Source organism: Eutrigla gurnardus (assembly GCF_963514095.1).
Source record: "Eutrigla gurnardus genome assembly, chromosome: 5".
NCBI lineage: Eukaryota > Metazoa > Chordata > Actinopteri > Perciformes > Triglidae > Eutrigla > Eutrigla gurnardus.
In genome coordinates this window covers 21,989,501-22,009,236 of record NC_139919.1, presented here as the reverse complement: position 1 = coordinate 22,009,236, position 19,736 = coordinate 21,989,501, and the positions used below count along the sequence as shown (strand labels likewise).

Below are 19,736 nucleotides of genomic sequence, written 5' to 3'. Positions count from 1 at the left end.
TAGTTCAGTGTTATTATTGTCCTTTGTTTATCGACAACGTTGCCTTGAGTCAGCAGTGTGGATTTAAGTATTGGTAAAGATTTTGATGGATTATTAAACAACCTGTGACGGTACTTATATTGTTTTAGTTTTGTGGAGATTGAGCATAAAGTACAAATAATTACTCAAAACTTATTGTGCAAATGGTTTCGTATTATTCATTGTTAATATATTGTTTAAAAACATAATTGATTTCAGGTTGAAATTGGTACATGCACTGTATGTTTTTTATCTCACTGAAAGTATTTGTTATGGTCAGTTGTGTAGGACGTGTTCAGACGGTCATCATTTCAGGACCTCGAACAGCGACATTCAGCTTTCCCCCCTCCATTCGCCATCCAAAATGACTTTTTTATTACTTGAATCTTATAGTAGTTCCTTTGTCATTGTTTTCTAATGGATTCTCTTGTTATGCAGTTATTTATATGTGGTTCATTTGGATACATTTTATGGCTCAATATTCAAAGACACATGATGTACCGTATTTCAAGTTACACTTTCTAGTAAGTCTGCTGGACAGATTAGTTCATGTTGTTTTCTGCAGTTTTGCATTATGAACTCTTAGGGCCGCTGTTGACCAGAGTGTGCACGAGCGAGATTGGTACTGTAGCAGCACCTCCCATGTAACATCACCATAATGAAGAGAACCTACGACGGGAAAGAACGGACTTTCTGGATACGTAGAATATCAGATAACAGACGCAACGACCTCTGAGACTGCTGTTTCATTGTGTGGATTATACAGCTGCAAAACTGATGCTCGACACGAGAATTGATTTCCTTTTTGGGGATTTATAACCGGACTGTCGAATTTTGCTGAGGAAATACTCGGATAGAACAATGAAAAGACAAGCGCTGTTGTTCGTCTCTCTCCTTTCGCTCGGCTCGGTTATCGGGCAGGTCAGCTACACGATACCGGAGGAAATGGCGAAAGGCTCTTTAGTCGGTAATGTAGCACAAGATTTAGGTTTGGAAACCAAACGTTTGACTTCTGGTAAAGCTCGGATTTATACCCGAGACAGCGATGAGTACATCGAGCTGAACAGAGAAAGAGGAGTCCTCCTCGTCAAAGAGAGAATCGACAGAGAGGCGCTTTGCAGACAGACGACGCCTTGTGCTTTACATTTTCAGATTATTTTGGAGAATCCTATGGAATTTTACAGTGTTACAGTGCAGATTACGGATATAAATGATAATGCACCAACTTTCGAAGAGAGGGAAATCAAATTTAAAATAAGTGAGTCAGCGGTTATCGGAGCAAAATTTGCGCTTGAAAGGGCTGTGGATCTCGATGTTGGAAATAATGATCTTCAAAGGTACGAATTAAAACCAACAGATAATTTTGCTCTGAAAATCCACAATAACGCTGATGGGAATAAAAACGTTGAGATGGTGCTTCAGAAGCCTTTAGACAGAGAGAAACACGAGCAGATATCGCTTGTGTTAACGGCTGTAGATGGAGGAGAGCCGCAGATGTCAGGAACGATGCTGATTGTTATTACTGTTTTAGACGTTAATGATAATGCTCCGGTGTTTACACAGCCAACATACAAGGCTACAGTCACCGAGAACTCTCCTAAAGGAACAGTTGTAGCCACTGTTTCAGCCTCAGATGCAGATCAGGGTTCTAACGGTAAAATAACGTATTCAATCACGAATACGTTGGATGATGTCAGGAATCTTTTTAAGATAAATAGGGAGAATGGTTCTGTTACTTTGATTGGAAATATTGATTTTGAACATTCGCGAAATTTTCAAATAAATGTGCGTGCTAGTGACGATGGAGGACTCACAGATTCTTGTAAGTTAATTGTTGATGTGCAAGATGTAAATGACAACAGACCTGAAATCAATATAATGTCGAAGTCAACAGTTATATCAGAGGATGCCAAATTCAATACAGTCGTTACAATGATAAATATTGAGGACCTAGACTCAGGGGATAATGGTAATGTGAAATGCTTTATAAGCGAAAATATACCATTCACTTTAAAATCATCAACAAATAATTTCTACAGTTTAGTGACAGACAGTGATCTAGACAGGGAGACAGCCTCCGAGTATAATATAACCGTAACCTGCTCTGATGAGGGAGTGCCCTCCCTCTCCAGCAGCGTCACTCTCACCTTACAGATCTCTGACGTCAACGATAACGCGCCTGTCTTTGAGAGGAGCTCATATGAGGCCTACATTGTAGAAAACAACACACCAGGCCTCTCTATATTCACAGTGAAAGCCAGAGACGCTGACTGGAACCAGAACGCCCGTGTTTCTTACATCCTGGAGGACTCCTCTGTTAACGGAGTGCCGGTCTCCTCATATGTGTCCGTTAGTGCTGATAGTGGAGTCATCCACGCAGTCCGCTCTTTTGACTACGAGCAGATCAAAGACTTCCACTTCCGGGTCAAAGCGCAGGATGGAGGCTCCCCTCCACTCAGTAGCAACGTGACTGTGAAAATACTGATCCAGGACCAGAACGACAACCCTCCTCAGGTTCTGTACCCGGTCCAGTCTGGCGGCTCTCTGGTGGCTGAAATGGTGCCTCGTTCAGCAGATGTGGGCTATCTGGTCACTAAAGTGGTGGCTGTTGACGTGGACTCTGGACAGAATGCCTGGCTCTCCTATAAACTGCAGAAAGCCACCGACAGGGCGCTGTTTGAAGTGGGCTTACAGAATGGAGAAATCAGAACTATCCGCCAAGTCACTGATAAAGATGCTGTGAAACAAAGACTGACTGTTATCGTGGAGGACAACGGGCAGCCCTCTCGTTCAGCTACAGTCATTGTGAACGTGGCGGTGGCGGACAGCTTCCCTGAAGTTCTGTCTGAGTTCACTGACTTTACACAGGACAAGGAGTACAATGACAACCTGACTTTTTACTTAGTGTTGGCTTTGGCTGTAGTCTCCTTCCTCTTCATCACGTGTTTAGTGGTTATTATATCAGTGAAGATCTACAGATGGAGACAGTCTCGCATCCTGTATCACTCCAGTCTCCCTGTGATTCCATATTATCCACCACGTTACTCAGACACTTTGGGGACAGGGACTCTCCAACATGTATACAATTACGAGGTGTGCAGGACCACCGACTCCAGAAAGAGTGACTGTAAGTTCGGCAGAGCCGGTAGTCAGAACGTGCTGATAATGGACCCCAGTTCTACAGGGACGATGCAGCGGATACAGAGTGACAAGAGCATCCTGGATGAGCCAGACTCTCCTCTAGAGGTGAGGTTTTCATCACAAAACAATCTATTAATATGTGTGTTTTGCAGTAAAGAAAAGGTAACGGACAGCCATTAGTTGTTTAAGTTAAGTTGCTTCAGTGTTCTGGAATAAATAGGTTTCAGCACCATGGACAGTGCTAGATGAATCATCACACATGAGGTCAATGTAGTTTTTCTATTGGAGCAGTTCATTTTACAGTTTATCTTTTTCAGTTTATTTTATACTTTGAATTTGAATTTGGTATTATTGAATAGACACGCAATTGTGGACGCGTGCAGGTGCGCGTGCGTGTACTTTCGTTATATTTTCAGTCAAGTCGGCACTATAGTGGAGTAAAGTCGACACACAGTGGTCTTATTTAGACACGTTTATTGTTATATTGATGTTTAATTATTTACGCTTTAAACATTTATTTAAACTGAGTTTGGCAAACGGAGAGTCATGTCTCACATCGATTCCTTCCAACACTTTGAATAGTACATTCATGTTTTCTTACTTTACAATGCTTGGACTCCATACTGTCTTATGCAGTTTCGTGTTCGGTACTCTTAGGGACGCTGTTGGCCAGTGTGTGGTGGTTTCACTGCAGATTTCAGCAGCACCTCCCAGATCATTTAGATTTGTGAGAAGCGAGGTCGGAACAACACACAGTCCGATTTACCGAGAACATTACACGGGCAGTGGATTTGGAAATGCACTGATCGATATTGGTGTGGATGGTGCTTCGTGTGGAATACGAATCTCTCATTTTACGGATTATTTTCTACTTCGTTCTGATCGTAGTGAACCGTTGAACGAAACAATGAGACGGCAAGTACTATTGTTATTCTCGATGCTCTCTCTCTGTTCCGTGCTTGGGCAGGTCAGCTATTCTGTTCCCGAGGAAATGTCAAAAGGCTCGTTGATTGGCAACATGGCACAAGATTTAGGTTTAGATTTAAAACGGCTGAAAACAGGAAAAGCTCGCTTGCATGTTGGAAGCAGCGCTGAATACATCGAGTTGAACAGAGAAAAGGGTCTCCTGCTCATCAAAGAGAGAATGGACAGAGAGGCGTTATGCAAACAGACGACTCCTTGTGCTTTACATTTTCAAATCATTTTAGAAAACCCCATCGAGTTCTATCGCGTTACAGTAGAAATAACAGACATAAACGACAACGGCCCTTTATTTAAAATGAATAATATGCTGTTTGAGATTAGCGAATCGGCTGTGAGGGGGGCTAAATTTGTATTAGAGAAAGCGTTAGATTATGACGTCGGTATAAACGGGCTCAAGAGCTATTCCCTGAAACCGACAGATAATTTCGTTTTGAAACTCAACGACAACACAGGTGGGGGGAAGGAGGTGGAGATGGTCTTGGAAAAACCTCTCGATCGCGAGAAACAAGAGCACCTGACTTTAACACTAACAGCCGTCGACGGAGGTGAACCTCAGCTGTCAGGGACAGTGCAAATTCACGTAACTGTGTTAGATGTGAATGACAACGCTCCAGTGTTCACGCAGTCGACCTATAAAGCAAGTTTAATGGAAAACTCCCAGAAGGGAACTTCATTAATGACTGTAACAGCCACAGATATAGATCAAGACGCAAATGGTTTCGTAACGTATTCCATTTCCAGTAACACTGAAGGGATTTCAGATTTATTTGAAATACATGGGACCAGTGGTGAGGTGCGTTTGACTGGCAAAATAGATTATGAAACATCAAAACATTATCAGTTAGATGTTAAAGCAAGAGATCAAGGTGGACTCACTGACTCATGTAAAATCATTTTTGACATTATTGATGTCAATGACAATATTCCAGTAATAGATTTGATGTCAACTACACAATCTATACCAGAAGATTCAACGTTTCAAACAGTTATTTCTGTTATGAATGTGCATGATGCTGACTCGGATAATAACGGAGTAGTTCAATGTTTTTTGAGTGACAGTGTACATTTTTTCATTGAAAATACATCAAATGGTTTCTATAGCATAAGGACAAACAGTGACATGGACAGAGAGAGAGCCTCTGAATACAATATAACTGTGACCTGCTCTGATGAGGGAGTGCCCTCCCTCTCCAGCAGCGTCACTCTCACCTTACAGATCTCTGACGTCAACGATAACGCGCCTGTCTTTGAGAGGAGCTCATATGAGGCCTACATTGTAGAAAACAACACACCAGGCCGCTCTATATTCACAGTGAAAGCCAGAGACGCTGACTGGAACCAGAACGCCCGTGTTTCTTACATCCTGGAGGACTCCTCTGTTAACGGAGTGCCGGTCTCCTCATATGTGTCCGTTAGTGCTGATAGTGGAGTCATCCACGCAGTCCGCTCTTTTGACTACGAGCAGATCAAAGACTTCCACTTCCGGGTCAAAGCGCAGGATGGAGGCTCCCCTCCACTCAGTAGCAACGTGACTGTGAAAATACTGATCCAGGACCAGAACGACAATCCTCCTCAGGTTCTGTACCCGGTCCAGTCTGGAGGCTCTCTGGTGGCTGAAATGGTGCCTCGTTCAGCAGATGTGGGCTATCTGGTCACTAAAGTGGTGGCTGTTGATGTGGACTCTGGACAGAATGCCTGGCTCTCCTATAAACTGCAGAAAGCCACCGACAGGGCGCTGTTTGAAGTGGGCTTACAGAATGGAGAAATCAGAACTATCCGCCAAGTCACTGATAAAGATGCTGTGAAACAAAGACTGACTGTTATCGTGGAGGACAACGGGCAGCCCTCTCGTTCAGCTACAGTCATTGTGAACGTGGCGGTGGCGGACAGCTTCCCTGAAGTTCTGTCTGAGTTCACTGACTTTACACAGGACAAGGAGTACAATGACAACCTGACTTTTTACTTAGTGTTGGCTTTGGCTGTAGTCTCCTTCCTCTTCATCACGTGTTTAGTGGTTATTATATCAGTGAAGATCTACAGATGGAGACAGTCTCGCATCCTGTATCACTCCAGTCTCCCTGTGATTCCATATTATCCACCACGTTACTCAGACACTTTGGGGACAGGGACTCTCCAACACGTGTACAATTACGAGGTGTGCAGGACCACCGACTCCAGAAAGAGTGACTGTAAGTTCGGCAGAGCCGGTAGTCAGAACGTGCTGATAATGGACCCCAGTTCTACAGGGACGATGCAGCGGATACAGAGTGACAAGAGCATCCTGGATGAACCAGACTCTCCTCTAGAGGTTAGAAATTTACCGTTTTTGTGTTGCAAAGCTGCATATTTTAAAATGCGTCTGATCGCTGACAACATGATTTCAGGACCTTGGACAGAGGCAGTACTGTTTTACTACTATTTCCTCCTTCCACTTTCCCTTCACTGCCTCTCCTTTATTTCATGTCATGTAGTTATATTGTACGTTCACTTGTGTGTGTTCGTTTTGTTGTCGTTTTAGTTATATGCGCCATTTGTTTGATGCTTGGATGGACGACCCTCCTTTTTTAATGAACAATTTACACGTTATTTTATTGTAGTAGTAATGCATATCATTCTTACCCCTGAACTATTTCGAGGTTTACTTCACTTGCAATTTCATTTTTTAAACTCCATGGGCCGCTGTTGGTCAACGTGTTGTTGACAGGACTTGAAGCAGATCCTCCCATGTCACGTCGTTGTTTCAGAGAAAGAAAAAGGGAGAACGCATTCACAACGGTCAGATTACCGGTTATATGCGCACGCTCATCAGAATCTCCTTCAGAAACCCTGGATTTACTCGACATTATTTCATCAAGTTATTTTCTTATGGATCTATTTTTATTTTGAAACCGACTCTAACAATCTTTTTGTGTGGCAAACGTAAACCGTGGATTGAACAATGAGACGGCAAATACTGTTCTTCATCTCGATCTTTTCTCTCGGTTCAGTCTTCGGACAAGTCAGCTACTCTATTCCGGAGGAAATGGCAAAGGGTTCCGTTGTGGGCAATTTAGCACGGGATTTAGGTTTGGATGTGTCAAGATTAATGTCGGGTAAAGCCCGTATATTTACGGGCGACAGCGGAGAATACATCGAGTTGAGTAGAGAAAGGGGAGTTCTCCTCGTGAAAGAGAGAATCGACAGAGAGTCCCTCTGCAGACAGACGACGCCTTGTGCTTTGCATCTGCAGATTATTCTAGAAAACCCAATGGAGCTTTTTCGAATAACTGTAGAGATTACCGACATCAACGACAACAGCCCGAGTTTTAAAAATGACGAGAAACGTTTTGAAATCAGCGAATCCGCAATTACAGGATCCAAATTTGTGTTGGAAAGAGCGGTTGATGCAGATATTGGCGTGAATGGGTTGAAAAATTACAGTTTGAAACCCACTGATAATTTTGTGCTGAAGATACAAAGTCATGCGGATGGAATTAAAAAGGTCGAAATGGTTTTGCACAAGCCGTTAGATCGCGAGAAAGAGGAGCACATCTCGTTGTTGTTAACAGCTGTAGATGGAGGAGAACCTCAGATGTCTGGGACAGTAAAGATTCATGTGACCGTGCTCGACGCAAACGACAATGCTCCTGTTTTTACGCAGTCGGTTTACAAGGCAGCCATACCTGAAAATTCTCAGAAAGGAACCACATTAACAACAGTGAGTGCTTCTGATGCAGATAAAGGAACCAACGGGGATGTTTCCTATTCAGTATCGACCACTATGGACAGTATGTCGGATATATTTACAATAACTGAAAATGGTGAAGTCATATTAGTTGGGGAAGTTGACTTTGAAAAAGCTAAGTATTACAGAATTGACATCGAAGCTCAAGACAGTGGTGGTCTTTCTGATTCCAGTAAGATTATTGTTGATGTTATTGATATTAATGACAATAAGCCTGTCATCAGTATCCTTTCCAAGTCTAATTCAATCCCAGAAGACTCTCCGCAAAATACAGTTATAGTAATATTCAGTGTCCTTGACCCAGATTCAAGTAACAATGGTCAAGTGAACTGTAGAATAAATGGTCATATTCCGTTTACTATTTCCACTTCTTCTAATGATTTCTATAGTTTAGTGACAGACAGCGATCTAGACAGAGAGACAGATTCTGAGTATAATATAACAGTGACCTGCTCTGATGAGGGAGTGCCCTCCCTCTCCAGCAGCGTCACTCTCACCTTACAGATCTCTGACGTCAACGATAACGCGCCTGTCTTTGAGAGGAGCTCATATGAGGCCTACATTGTAGAAAACAACACACCAGGCCTCTCTATATTCACAGTGAAAGCCAGAGACGCTGACTGGAACCAGAACGCCCGTGTTTCTTACATCCTGGAGGACTCCTCTGTTAACGGAGTGCCGGTCTCCTCATATGTGTCCGTTAGTGCTGATAGTGGAGTCATCCACGCAGTCCGCTCTTTTGACTACGAGCAGATCAAAGACTTCCACTTCCGGGTCAAAGCGCAGGATGGAGGCTCCCCTCCACTCAGTAGCAACGTGACTGTGAAAATACTGATCCAGGACCAGAACGACAACCCTCCTCAGGTTCTGTACCCGGTCCAGTCTGGAGGCTCTCTGGTGGCTGAAATGGTGCCTCGTTCAGCAGATGTGGGCTATCTGGTCACTAAAGTGGTGGCTGTTGATGTGGACTCTGGACAGAATGCCTGGCTCTCCTATAAACTGCAGAAAGCCACCGACAGGGCGCTGTTTGAAGTGGGCTTACAGAATGGAGAAATCAGAACTATCCGCCAAGTCACTGATAAAGATGCTGTGAAACAAAGACTGACAGTTATCGTGGAGGACAACGGGCAGCCCTCTCGTTCAGCTACAGTCATTGTGAACGTGGCGGTGGCGGACAGCTTCCCTGAAGTTCTGTCTGAGTTCACTGACTTTACACAGGACAAGGAGTACAATGACAACCTGACTTTTTACTTAGTGTTGGCTTTGGCTGTAGTCTCCTTCCTCTTCATCACGTGTTTAGTGGTTATTATATCAGTGAAGATCTACAGATGGAGACAGTCTCGCATCCTGTATCACTCCAGTCTCCCTGTGATTCCATATTATCCACCACGTTACTCAGACACTTTGGGGACAGGGACTCTCCAACACGTGTACAATTACGAGGTGTGCAGGACCACCGACTCCAGAAAGAGTGACTGTAAGTTCGGCAGAGCCGGTAGTCAGAACGTGCTGATAATGGACCCCAGTTCTACAGGGACGATGCAGCGGATACAGAGTGAAAAGAGCATCCTGGATGAACCAGACTCTCCTCTAGAGGTTAGTGTCATGGAATGGTGGCACTTTTCCCATCAATTCATTATCTTGCTCACTAAATTTTTTTTTTTCAAAAGCTTAATTTCACAACAAAATGCACTTGTGATTCATTCTTCAGACAGTTTTTCATACTTATAACTTATCATAATTTAAATATTCATAAAGTCACTTCAACTTTACATTTGAATTGTATCATAAATTCTCCACATAGTTCTCTTCACAGCAAATTATTTCCGTGTATAGTGTAGCAAATATTGGCATGGGTTGGGTGCTAAAGTTATCCAACTTAAACATTAGGAGATCCACTGATCCCCTCGGGTATTTATCATGCAGTGAGCTCTGCAGTGTATTTGGACCAGAAATACCTACTGGCATGAGATTGAACTGACTGAACTTGTTTTGTGAATATAATAGCTGACAAAAAATCCACTACCATCATCCTTGCTGTGTATGTTGTCTGCATTATGGACCTCTTCTTGATCAATCATTAGTCATCAGCCTGATGCCTTGTTGTGATCTGCTCTGATGACGGTCCACCTAGTTGTCCTGCTCTATCTGCATATGTCCTAGTGGATCAGTATAAGACACTCCTTATGAGTTCCTGCTCCCACTTGATCCAAATATCTGCTTTTTGAGAGCTATGGAAAGTAAACAAAATTGTTTACAACGTGAAATAATAAATCACTTTGAATTACAGTTCACGGAGAGTAAATAAGAAATAGTTTTAGTGTCAGTTTAATATGAAGTGAATAATAAGTTAGCATTAATATTTTAGAATTAAATTATTTCTGATCAACTCTACAACAACCATGTATGTTTTTGTTCTAAAAACATTACATTCTAAGTGAAGAAACGACCTGATAACCGAGTCCACAATATATGTATTTACATACTGATTGAGCAGTTGTTGTTTTTATTTATTTTTTGCAAAAGGCGTTGCTTGATTATTTTTGTAATGAATGAAAGTCGTATTTATTTCTTCATATTGAACCTCCTACTGACTGTAGTTCTCTGCAGTGCAAGTGTTTCGACTCTCAGGGCCGCTGTTGACCAATGTAGATCCTTCCCTCGTCATTTCTTACATTAAACTGAGAAAGAGAGCCTCATACTGCACACGGGCTTCGGTGCACACACAGGGAGATATCCGCGCTGCGATTCGTTTTGGATTCAAGACTCAGAGATAACGAATCCTCGTTTGGAACCCACTATAATCGAGAGACCTTAACGCTTTGGAATATATCTTTACATCGGCAGTGTTTGTCGATTTTAATATGTCGGACAGAACAATGACACGGCAAGTACTGTTGTTTATATTGCTTTTTCCTCTGTGCTCAGTGTTCGGGCAGGTCACCTATTCCATTCCCGAGGAAATGACGAAAGGTTCTCTAGTTGGTAACATAGCGCAGGATTTAGGGTTGGACGTGAAGAGACTGAAGTCCGGTAAAGCTCGCATATATACAGAGGACAATGCAGAACACATCGAGCTGAATAAAGACAGAGGAGTCCTGCTGGTGAAAGAGAGGATCGACAGAGAGGCGCTTTGTGGACAGACGACACCATGCGCTTTACATCTTCAAATTACGCTGGAGGACCCGATTGAATTTTTTACAGTTACAGTGGAAATCAATGACATAAACGACAACGCACCCAGCTTCAAAAAGGATGAGATGAAATTTAGGATTAGTGAGTCGGCTGTGATTGGAGCAAAATTTGTGCTAGAAAGAGCAATGGATCTAGATGTCGGTGTGAACGGATTGCAGGGTTATTCGCTAAAGCCTACGGACAACTTTCATCTTAAACTCCAAAATCAGCAAGATGGGAGTAAAAAGGTGGAGATGGTCTTGCAAAAACATCTAGACAGAGAGGCGCAAGAGCACCTATCTTTAACTCTCACAGCTACTGATGGCGGTGATCCTCAGCTGTCGGGAACAATGCGAGTAGAAATATCAGTGTTAGACGCGAATGATAATGCCCCAGTATTTACGCAGGAAGTATATAAGGTTAACATAATGGAGACTGCTCCGAAGGGTACATTATTGAGTACCGTTAATGCTGTAGATGCAGATCAAGGGTCATATGGAAAGGTGTCATATTCGATAACAAACACGTTGGATGATGTCCCTGTTACGTTTGAAATTGACGAAAAAAATGGCGTGGTTTCTTTATCTGGAAACCTGGATTATGAAAAGGCACAGCACTATGAAATACACGTACAGGCTAGTGATGATGGAGGACTGACGGATTCGTGTAAGATTATCGTCGAGGTGACCGATACGAACGACAATAGCCCATCTATTAATATTATGTCGAAAACAAATTCAATATCAGAGAATTCTAGGCCAGGAACTGTAGTTACTATATTTAATGTGCAAGATCCTGACTCTGGAGAAAATGGCAAAGTTGCATGTAATATCGAGGAACACATGCCATTTTTGATGAAAACAACGTCCAAAAAATTCTTTAGCCTAGTAACCGACAGCGAATTAGACAGAGAGCGAAACTCTGAATATAATATAACCGTAACCTGCTCTGATGAGGGAGTGCCCTCCCTCTCCAGCAGCGTCACTCTCACCTTACAGATCTCTGACGTCAACGATAACGCGCCTGTCTTTGAGAGGAGCTCATATGAGGCCTACATTGTAGAAAACAACACACCAGGCCTCTCTATATTCACAGTGAAAGCCAGAGACGCTGACTGGAACCAGAACGCCCGTGTTTCTTACATCCTGGAGGACTCCTCTGTTAACGGAGTGCCGGTCTCCTCATATGTGTCCGTTAGTGCTGATAGTGGAGTCATCCACGCAGTCCGCTCTTTTGACTACGAGCAGATCAAAGACTTCCACTTCCGGGTCAAAGCGCAGGATGGAGGCTCCCCTCCACTCAGTAGCAACGTGACTGTGAAAATACTGATCCAGGACCAGAACGACAACCCTCCTCAGGTTCTGTACCCGGTCCAGTCTGGAGGCTCTCTGGTGGCTGAAATGGTGCCTCGTTCAGCAGATGTGGGCTATCTGGTCACTAAAGTGGTGGCTGTTGACGTGGACTCTGGACAGAATGCCTGGCTCTCCTATAAACTGCAGAAAGCCACCGACAGGGCGCTGTTTGAAGTGGGCTTACAGAATGGAGAAATCAGAACTATCCGCCAAGTCACTGATAAAGATGCTGTGAAACAAAGACTGACTGTTATCGTGGAGGACAACGGGCAGCCCTCTCGTTCAGCTACAGTCATTGTGAACGTGGCGGTGGCGGACAGCTTCCCTGAAGTTCTGTCTGAGTTCACTGACTTTACACAGGACAAGGAGTACAATGACAACCTGACTTTTTACTTAGTGTTGGCTTTGGCTGTAGTCTCCTTCCTCTTCATCACGTGTTTAGTGGTTATTATATCAGTGAAGATCTACAGATGGAGACAGTCTCGCATCCTGTATCACTCCAGTCTCCCTGTGATTCCATATTATCCACCACGTTACTCAGACACTTTGGGGACAGGGACTCTCCAACACGTGTACAATTACGAGGTGTGCAGGACCACCGACTCCAGAAAGAGTGACTGTAAGTTCGGCAGAGCCGGTAGTCAGAACGTGCTGATAATGGACCCCAGTTCTACAGGGACGATGCAGCGGATACAGAGTGAAAAGAGCATCCTGGATGAACCAGACTCTCCTCTCGAGGTTAGAAATTTCTCATTTCTGTGCACATTATAAATATTCATTTCATTAGGCTTGAAAAGTTTAGCTCTATCCGCAACGGTTACATTCAGCACCATGGCCAGCGACGGTTGCTGCTGCTGAAAATAGTCAAGGTTCCTTTGTGTCTATTTTTTTCTTGTTTTCCTACCTTATTATCAAAGCCTACAAAATACTTTTTTATTTTAGTATTCTATTGTGTTGCTTAATCAATTGAACCCAATATTATCAAAGTTTACATTTTCTAAAATGTCACTCAGCCAGGTTGATGGCCTTTTCTCTGGTTCTATTTCTTCTTGAATACAGTGCGTCTTTGCACTGAACTCGTTCTCTTCACATCGTGTGTTGTAATATTGTATTTTTAACTCAGAGGGTCGCTGTTGGCAAGCGTGTTGCTATTAAATAGACGTTGTATTTTCCCTCTCTGTGTCCAGCCCCTTTCGTGTACATACGGTGTTCATCTTCGGAGCAAGACAGAATACAGTCGGCGGTCATTAGGAGCCCTGCGAGGAATTATATAACCGGATCTATTTTTTTGTTTCCTAAAGCTGGAGTTGGAACTATTTTGTGTTTTCTACCGTCGCGTGACTGCACCGGGAATGCTTTTGATTTAATAGTGCAGGAAACGACTTCGCAGAGAACAATGAGACGGCAAGTACTGTTGTTACTCTCGGTGCTGTGTCTCAGCTACGTGCTCGGGCAGGTCAGCTATTCCATTCCCGAAGAAATGTCGAAAGGCTCTATCGTTGGTAACATCGCGCATGATTTAGGTTTAGATCTCAAACGGCTGAAATCAGGTAAAGCTCGTGTCTATACGGGAGGCAGCAGAGAATACATCGGGCTGAATAAAGAAAGGGGAGTCCTTGTTATCCAAGAGCGAATAGACAGAGAAGCGTTATGTGGAGAGACGACGCCTTGTGCTTTACATTTCCAGTTAATTCTGGAAAATCCAATGGAACTGTTTCGTATTACGGTGGAGATCACCGACATAAACGATAATACCCCCACTTTTACAAACGCAGAAAAACGCTTTGAAATCAGCGAGTCCGCTATCATAGGATCGAAATTTGTATTAGAAAAAGCTTTTGATTCTGACATCGGGATGAATGGCTTACAGCGATACTCACTTACTCCTACTGATAACTTCATATTAAAACCTGGAAATCAGGCAGGGGGGACTAAAAAGGTCGAGATGCTTCTCCAGAAGCCTCTTGATCGAGAAAAGCAGGAGTATATATCACTGCTGTTAACTGCTATAGACGGAGGAGAGCCTCAGATGTCAGGGACAATGCAGATATTTGTCAATGTGTTAGATGCAAATGATAACGCACCTACATTCGCTAAACCGCTGTATAAAGCAAAACTACTAGAAAACTCCCCCAAAGGCACCAGCGTAACGACTGTAAGTGCATCTGATAAAGACCTCGGCCTGAACGGAGAAATGTCATATGAGATATCTACCAGCGAACGTATTTTATCTGAACTATTTAGGATTAATCCGAAAACTGGTGAAATCACCCTGATTGGTGAAATAGATTATGAAAAAGCAAAAATGTATGAAGTTGATATTGAAGTTATAGACAGTGGTGGACTTTCTGATTCCACTAAAGTAATGGTTGATGTTATTGATATAAATGATAACAATCCTCACATCAACATTGTTTCCAAATCAGATTCTATATTAGAGGACTCACCTCCAAACACTGTTATAGCTATGTTAAGTGTAAATGATCCAGATTCAGAGAACAATGGGAACGTAGAGTGTAATATAGATGGACACATCCCCTTCAAGATACAAACTACATTAAATGGATTTTATACTTTAGTGACAGAGGTAGCTTTAGACAGAGAGATCGCCTCTCAATACAATATAACGGTGACCTGCTCTGATGAGGGAGTGCCCTCCCTCTCCAGCAGCGTCACTCTCACCTTACAGATCTCTGACGTCAACGATAACGCGCCTGTCTTTGAGAGGAGCTCATATGAGGCCTACATTGTAGAAAACAACACACCAGGCCTCTCTATATTCACAGTGAAAGCCAGAGACGCTGACTGGAACCAGAACGCCCGTGTTTCTTACATCCTGGAGGACTCCTCTGTTAACGGAGTGCCGGTCTCCTCATATGTGTCCGTTAGTGCTGATAGTGGAGTCATCCACGCAGTCCGCTCTTTTGACTACGAGCAGATCAAAGACTTCCACTTCCGGGTCAAAGCCCAGGATGGAGGCTCCCCTCCACTCAGTAGCAACGTGACTGTGAAAATACTGATCCAGGACCAGAATGACAACCCTCCTCAGGTTCTGTACCCGGTCCAGACTGGAGGCTCTCTGGTGGCTGAAATGGTGCCTCGTTCAGCAGATGTCGGCTATCTGGTCACTAAAGTGGTGGCTGTTGACGTGGACTCTGGACAGAATGCCTGGCTCTCCTATAAACTGCAGAAAGCCACCGACAGGGCGCTGTTTGAAGTGGGCTTACAGAATGGAGAAATCAGAACTATCCGCCAAGTCACTGATAAAGATGCTGTGAAACAAAGACTGACTGTTATCGTGGAGGACAACGGGCAGCCCTCTCGTTCAGCTACAGTCATTGTGAACGTGGCGGTGGCGGACAGCTTCCCTGAAGTTCTGTCTGAGTTCACTGACTTTACACAGGACAAGGAGTACAATGACAACCTGACTTTTTACTTAGTGTTGGCTTTGGCTGTAGTCTCCTTCCTCTTCATCACGTGTTTAGTGGTTATTATATCAGTGAAGATGTACAGATGGAGACAGTCTCGCATCCTGTATCACTCCAGTCTCCCTGTGATTCCATATTATCCACCACGTTACTCAGACACTTTGGGGACAGGGACTCTCCAACACGTGTACAATTACGAGGTGTGCAGGACGACCGACTCCAGAAAGAGTGACTGTAAGTTCGGCAGAGCCGGTAGTCAGAACGTGCTGATAATGGACCCCAGTTCTACCGGGACGATGCAGCGGATACAGTGTGAAAAGAGCATCCTGGATGAACCTGACTCTCCTCTTGAGGTTAGAAATTTCTCATTTCTGTGCACATTATAAATATTCATTTAATTAGGCTTGAGAAGTTTAGCTCTATCCGCAACGTTTACATTCAGCACCATGGCCAGCGAATTTTGCTGATGCTGAAAAAAATAGTGAAGGTTCCTTTGTTTCTATTTTTTTTCTTTGTTTTCCTACCTTATTATCATAGGCTACAAAATACTTTTTTTATTTTAGTATTCTATTGTGTTGCTTAATCAATTGAACCCAATAGTATCAAAGTTTACATTTTCTAAAATGTCACTCAGCCAGGTTTATGGCCTTTTCTCTGGTTCTCTTTCTTCTTTAATACAGTGCGTCTTTGCACTGAACTCGTTCTCTTCACATCATGTGTTGTAATTTTGTATTTTTAACTCAGAGGGTCGCTGTTGGCAAGCGTGTTGTTATTAAATAGACGTTGTATTTTCCCTCTCTGTGTCCAGCCCCTTTCGTGTACATACGGTGTTCATCTTCGGAGCAAGACAGAATACAGTCGGCGGTCATTAGGAGCCCTGCGAGGAATTATATAACCGGATCTATTTTTTTTTTTCCTAAAGCTGGAGTTGGAACTATTTTGTGTTTTCTACCGTCGCGTGACTGCACCGGGAATGCTTTTGATTTAATAGTGCAGGAAACGACTTCGCAGAGAACAATGAGACGGCAAGTACTGTTGTTTCTCTCGGTGCTATGTCTCAGCTACGTGCTCGGGCAGGTCAGCTATTCCATTCCCGAAGAAATGTCGAAAGGCTCTATCGTTGGTAACATCGCGCATGATTTAGGTTTAGATCTCAAACGGCTGAAATCAGGTAAAGCTCGTGTCTATACGGGAGGCAGCAGAGAATACATCGGGCTGAATAAAGAAAGGGGAGTCCTTGTTATCCAAGAGCGAATAGACAGAGAAGCGTTATGTGGAGAGACGACGCCTTGTGCTTTACATTTCCAGTTAATTCTGGAAAATCCAATGGAACTGTTTCGTATTACGGTGGAGATCACCGACATAAATGATAATACCCCCACTTTTAAAAACGCAGAAAAACGCTTTGAAATCAGCGAGTCCGCTGTAATAGGATCGAAATTTGTATTAGAAAAAGCTTTTGATTCTGACATCGGGATGAATGGCTTACAGCGATATTCACTTACTCCCACTGATCACTTTGTATTAAAACTAGAAAATCAGGCGGACGGCACTAAAAAGGTCGAGATGCTTCTCCAGAAGCCTCTAGATCGAGAAAAGCAGGAGTATATATCACTGCTGTTAACTGCTATAGACGGAGGAGAGCCTCAGATGTCAGGGACAATGCAGATATTTGTCAATGTGTTAGATGCAAATGATAACGCACCTACATTCGCTAAACCGCTGTATAAAGCAAAACTACTAGAAAACTCCCCCAAAGGCACCAGCGTAACGACTGTAAGTGCATCTGATAAAGACCTCGGCCTGAACGGAGAAATGTCATATCAGATATCAGCAAGTAAAGATTTTTTATATGAACTTTTTAAGATTAATTCGAAAACTGGTGAAATTATCCTCGTTGGTGAAATAGATTATGAAAAGGCGAAAATGTATCAAATTGATATTGAAGTTGTAGACAGTGGTGGACTCTCTGATTCCACTAAAGTAATGGTTGATGTTATTGATATAAATGATAACAATCCTCACATCAACATTGTTTCCAAATCCGAGTCTATATTAGAGGACTCACCTCCAAACACTGTTATAGCTATGTTAAGTGTAAATGATCCAGATTCAGAGAACAATGGGAACGTAGAGTGTAATATAGATGGACACATCCCCTTCAAGATAGAAACTACATTAAATGGATTTTATACTTTAGTTACAGAGGTAGCTTTAGACAGAGAGACCGCGTCTCAATATAATATCACCGTAACCTGCTCTGATGAGGGAGTGCCCTCCCTCTCCAGCAGCGTCACTCTCACCTTACAGATCTCTGACGTCAACGATAACTCGCCTGTCTTTGAGAGGAGCTCATATGAGGCCTACATTGTAGAAAACAACACACCAGGCCTCTCTATATTCACAGTGAAAGCCAGAGACGCTGACTGGAACCAGAACGCCCGTGTTTCTTACATCCTGGAGGACTCCTCTGTTAACGGAGTGCCGGTCTCCTCATATGTGTCCGTTAGTGCTGATAGTGGAGTCATCCACGCAGTCCGCTCTTTTGACTACGAGCAGATCAAAGACTTCCACTTCCGGGTCAAAGCGCAGGATGGAGGCTCCCCTCCACTCAGTAGCAACGTGACTGTGAAAATACTGATCCAGGACCAGAACGACAACCCTCCTCAGGTTCTGTACCCGGTCCAGTCTGGTGGCTCTCTGGTGGCTGAAATGGTGCCTCGTTCAGCAGATGTGGGCTATCTGGTCACTAAAGTGGTGGCTGTTGATGTGGACTCTGGACAGAATGCCTGGCTCTCCTATAAACTGCAGAAAGCCACCGACAGGGCGCTGTTTGAAGTGGGCTTACAGAATGGAGAAATCAGAACTATCCGCCAAGTCACTGATAAAGATGCTGTGAAACAAAGACTGACTGTTATCGTGGAGGACAACGGGCAGCCCTCTCGTTCAGCTACAGTCATTGTGAACGTGGCGGTGGCGGACAGCTTCCCTGAAGTTCTGTCTGAGTTCACTGACTTTACACAGGACAAGGAGTACAATGACAACCTGACTTTTTACTTAGTATTGGCTTTGGCTGTAGTCTCCTTCCTCTTCATCACGTGTTTAGTGGTTATTATATCAGTGAAGATCTACAGGTGGAGACAGTCTCGCATCCTGTATCACTCCAGTCTCCCTGTGATTCCATATTATCCACCACGTTACTCAGACACTTTGGGGACAGGGACTCTCCAACACGTGTACAATTACGAGGTGTGCAGGACCACCGACTCCAGAAAGAGTGACTGTAAGTTCGGCAGAGCCGGTAGTCAGAACGTGCTGATAATGGACCCCAGTTCTACAGGGACGATGCAGCGGATACAGAGTGAAAAGAGCATCCTGGATGAACCAGACTCTCCTCTCGAGGTTAGACATTTCTCATTTCTGTGCACATTATAAATATTCATTTCATTAGGCTTGAAAAGTTTAGCTCTAACCGCAACGTTTACATTCAGCACCATGGCCAGCGACGGTTGCTGCTGCTGAAAATAGTGAAGGTTCCTTTGTGTCTGTTTTTCTTGTTTTCTTACCTTATTATCATAGCTTACACAATAATTTTATATTTTAGTTTTCCATTTTGTTGCTAAATCAACTGAACCCAATATTATCAAAGTTTACATTTTCTAAAATGTCACTCAGCCAGGATGATGGCCTTTTCTCTGGTTCTATTTCTTCTTGAATACAGTGCGTCTTTGCACTGAACTCGTTCTCTTCACATCATGTGTTGTAATATTGTATTTTTAACTCAGAGGGTCGCTGTTGGCAAGCGTGTTGCTATTAAATAGACGTTGTATTTTCCCTCTCTGTGTCCAGCCCCTTTCGTGTACATACGGTGTTCATCTTCGGAGCAAGACAGAATACAGTCGGCGGTCATTAGGA

At 43.4% G+C, this 19,736-nt stretch overlaps 2 protein-coding genes and 1 pseudogene across 11 annotated transcripts in view; all 3 read left to right on the top strand.

Annotated features, from left to right (window-relative positions):
* LOC311013232 (protocadherin gamma-C5-like) overlaps positions 1-19,736 on the top strand; it is a gene marked incomplete at its 5' end in the record, with an annotated part of 293,577 nt that overhangs the window by 195,461 nt on the left and 78,380 nt on the right. The window lies entirely within an intron of this gene.
* On the top strand, positions 728-6,682 carry LOC311013303 (protocadherin beta-16 pseudogene; annotated as a pseudogene). Its single transcript has 3 exons — positions 728-1,201; positions 4,368-6,544; positions 6,662-6,682. The product of its transcript is annotated as a protocadherin beta-16 pseudogene (transcript).
* Positions 7,048-19,642, top strand: LOC311013302 (uncharacterized protein; the record flags this gene model as incomplete). The annotated part of the gene is made up of 6 exons (XM_084009352.1): positions 7,048-9,480; positions 10,499-10,515; positions 10,715-13,030; positions 14,727-16,073; positions 17,776-19,223; positions 19,607-19,642. Exons 1-6 carry the CDS (start codon positions 7,082-7,084, stop codon positions 19,640-19,642), a joined length of 7,563 nt encoding a protein of 2,520 aa, XP_083865478.1. The 5' UTR covers positions 7,048-7,081.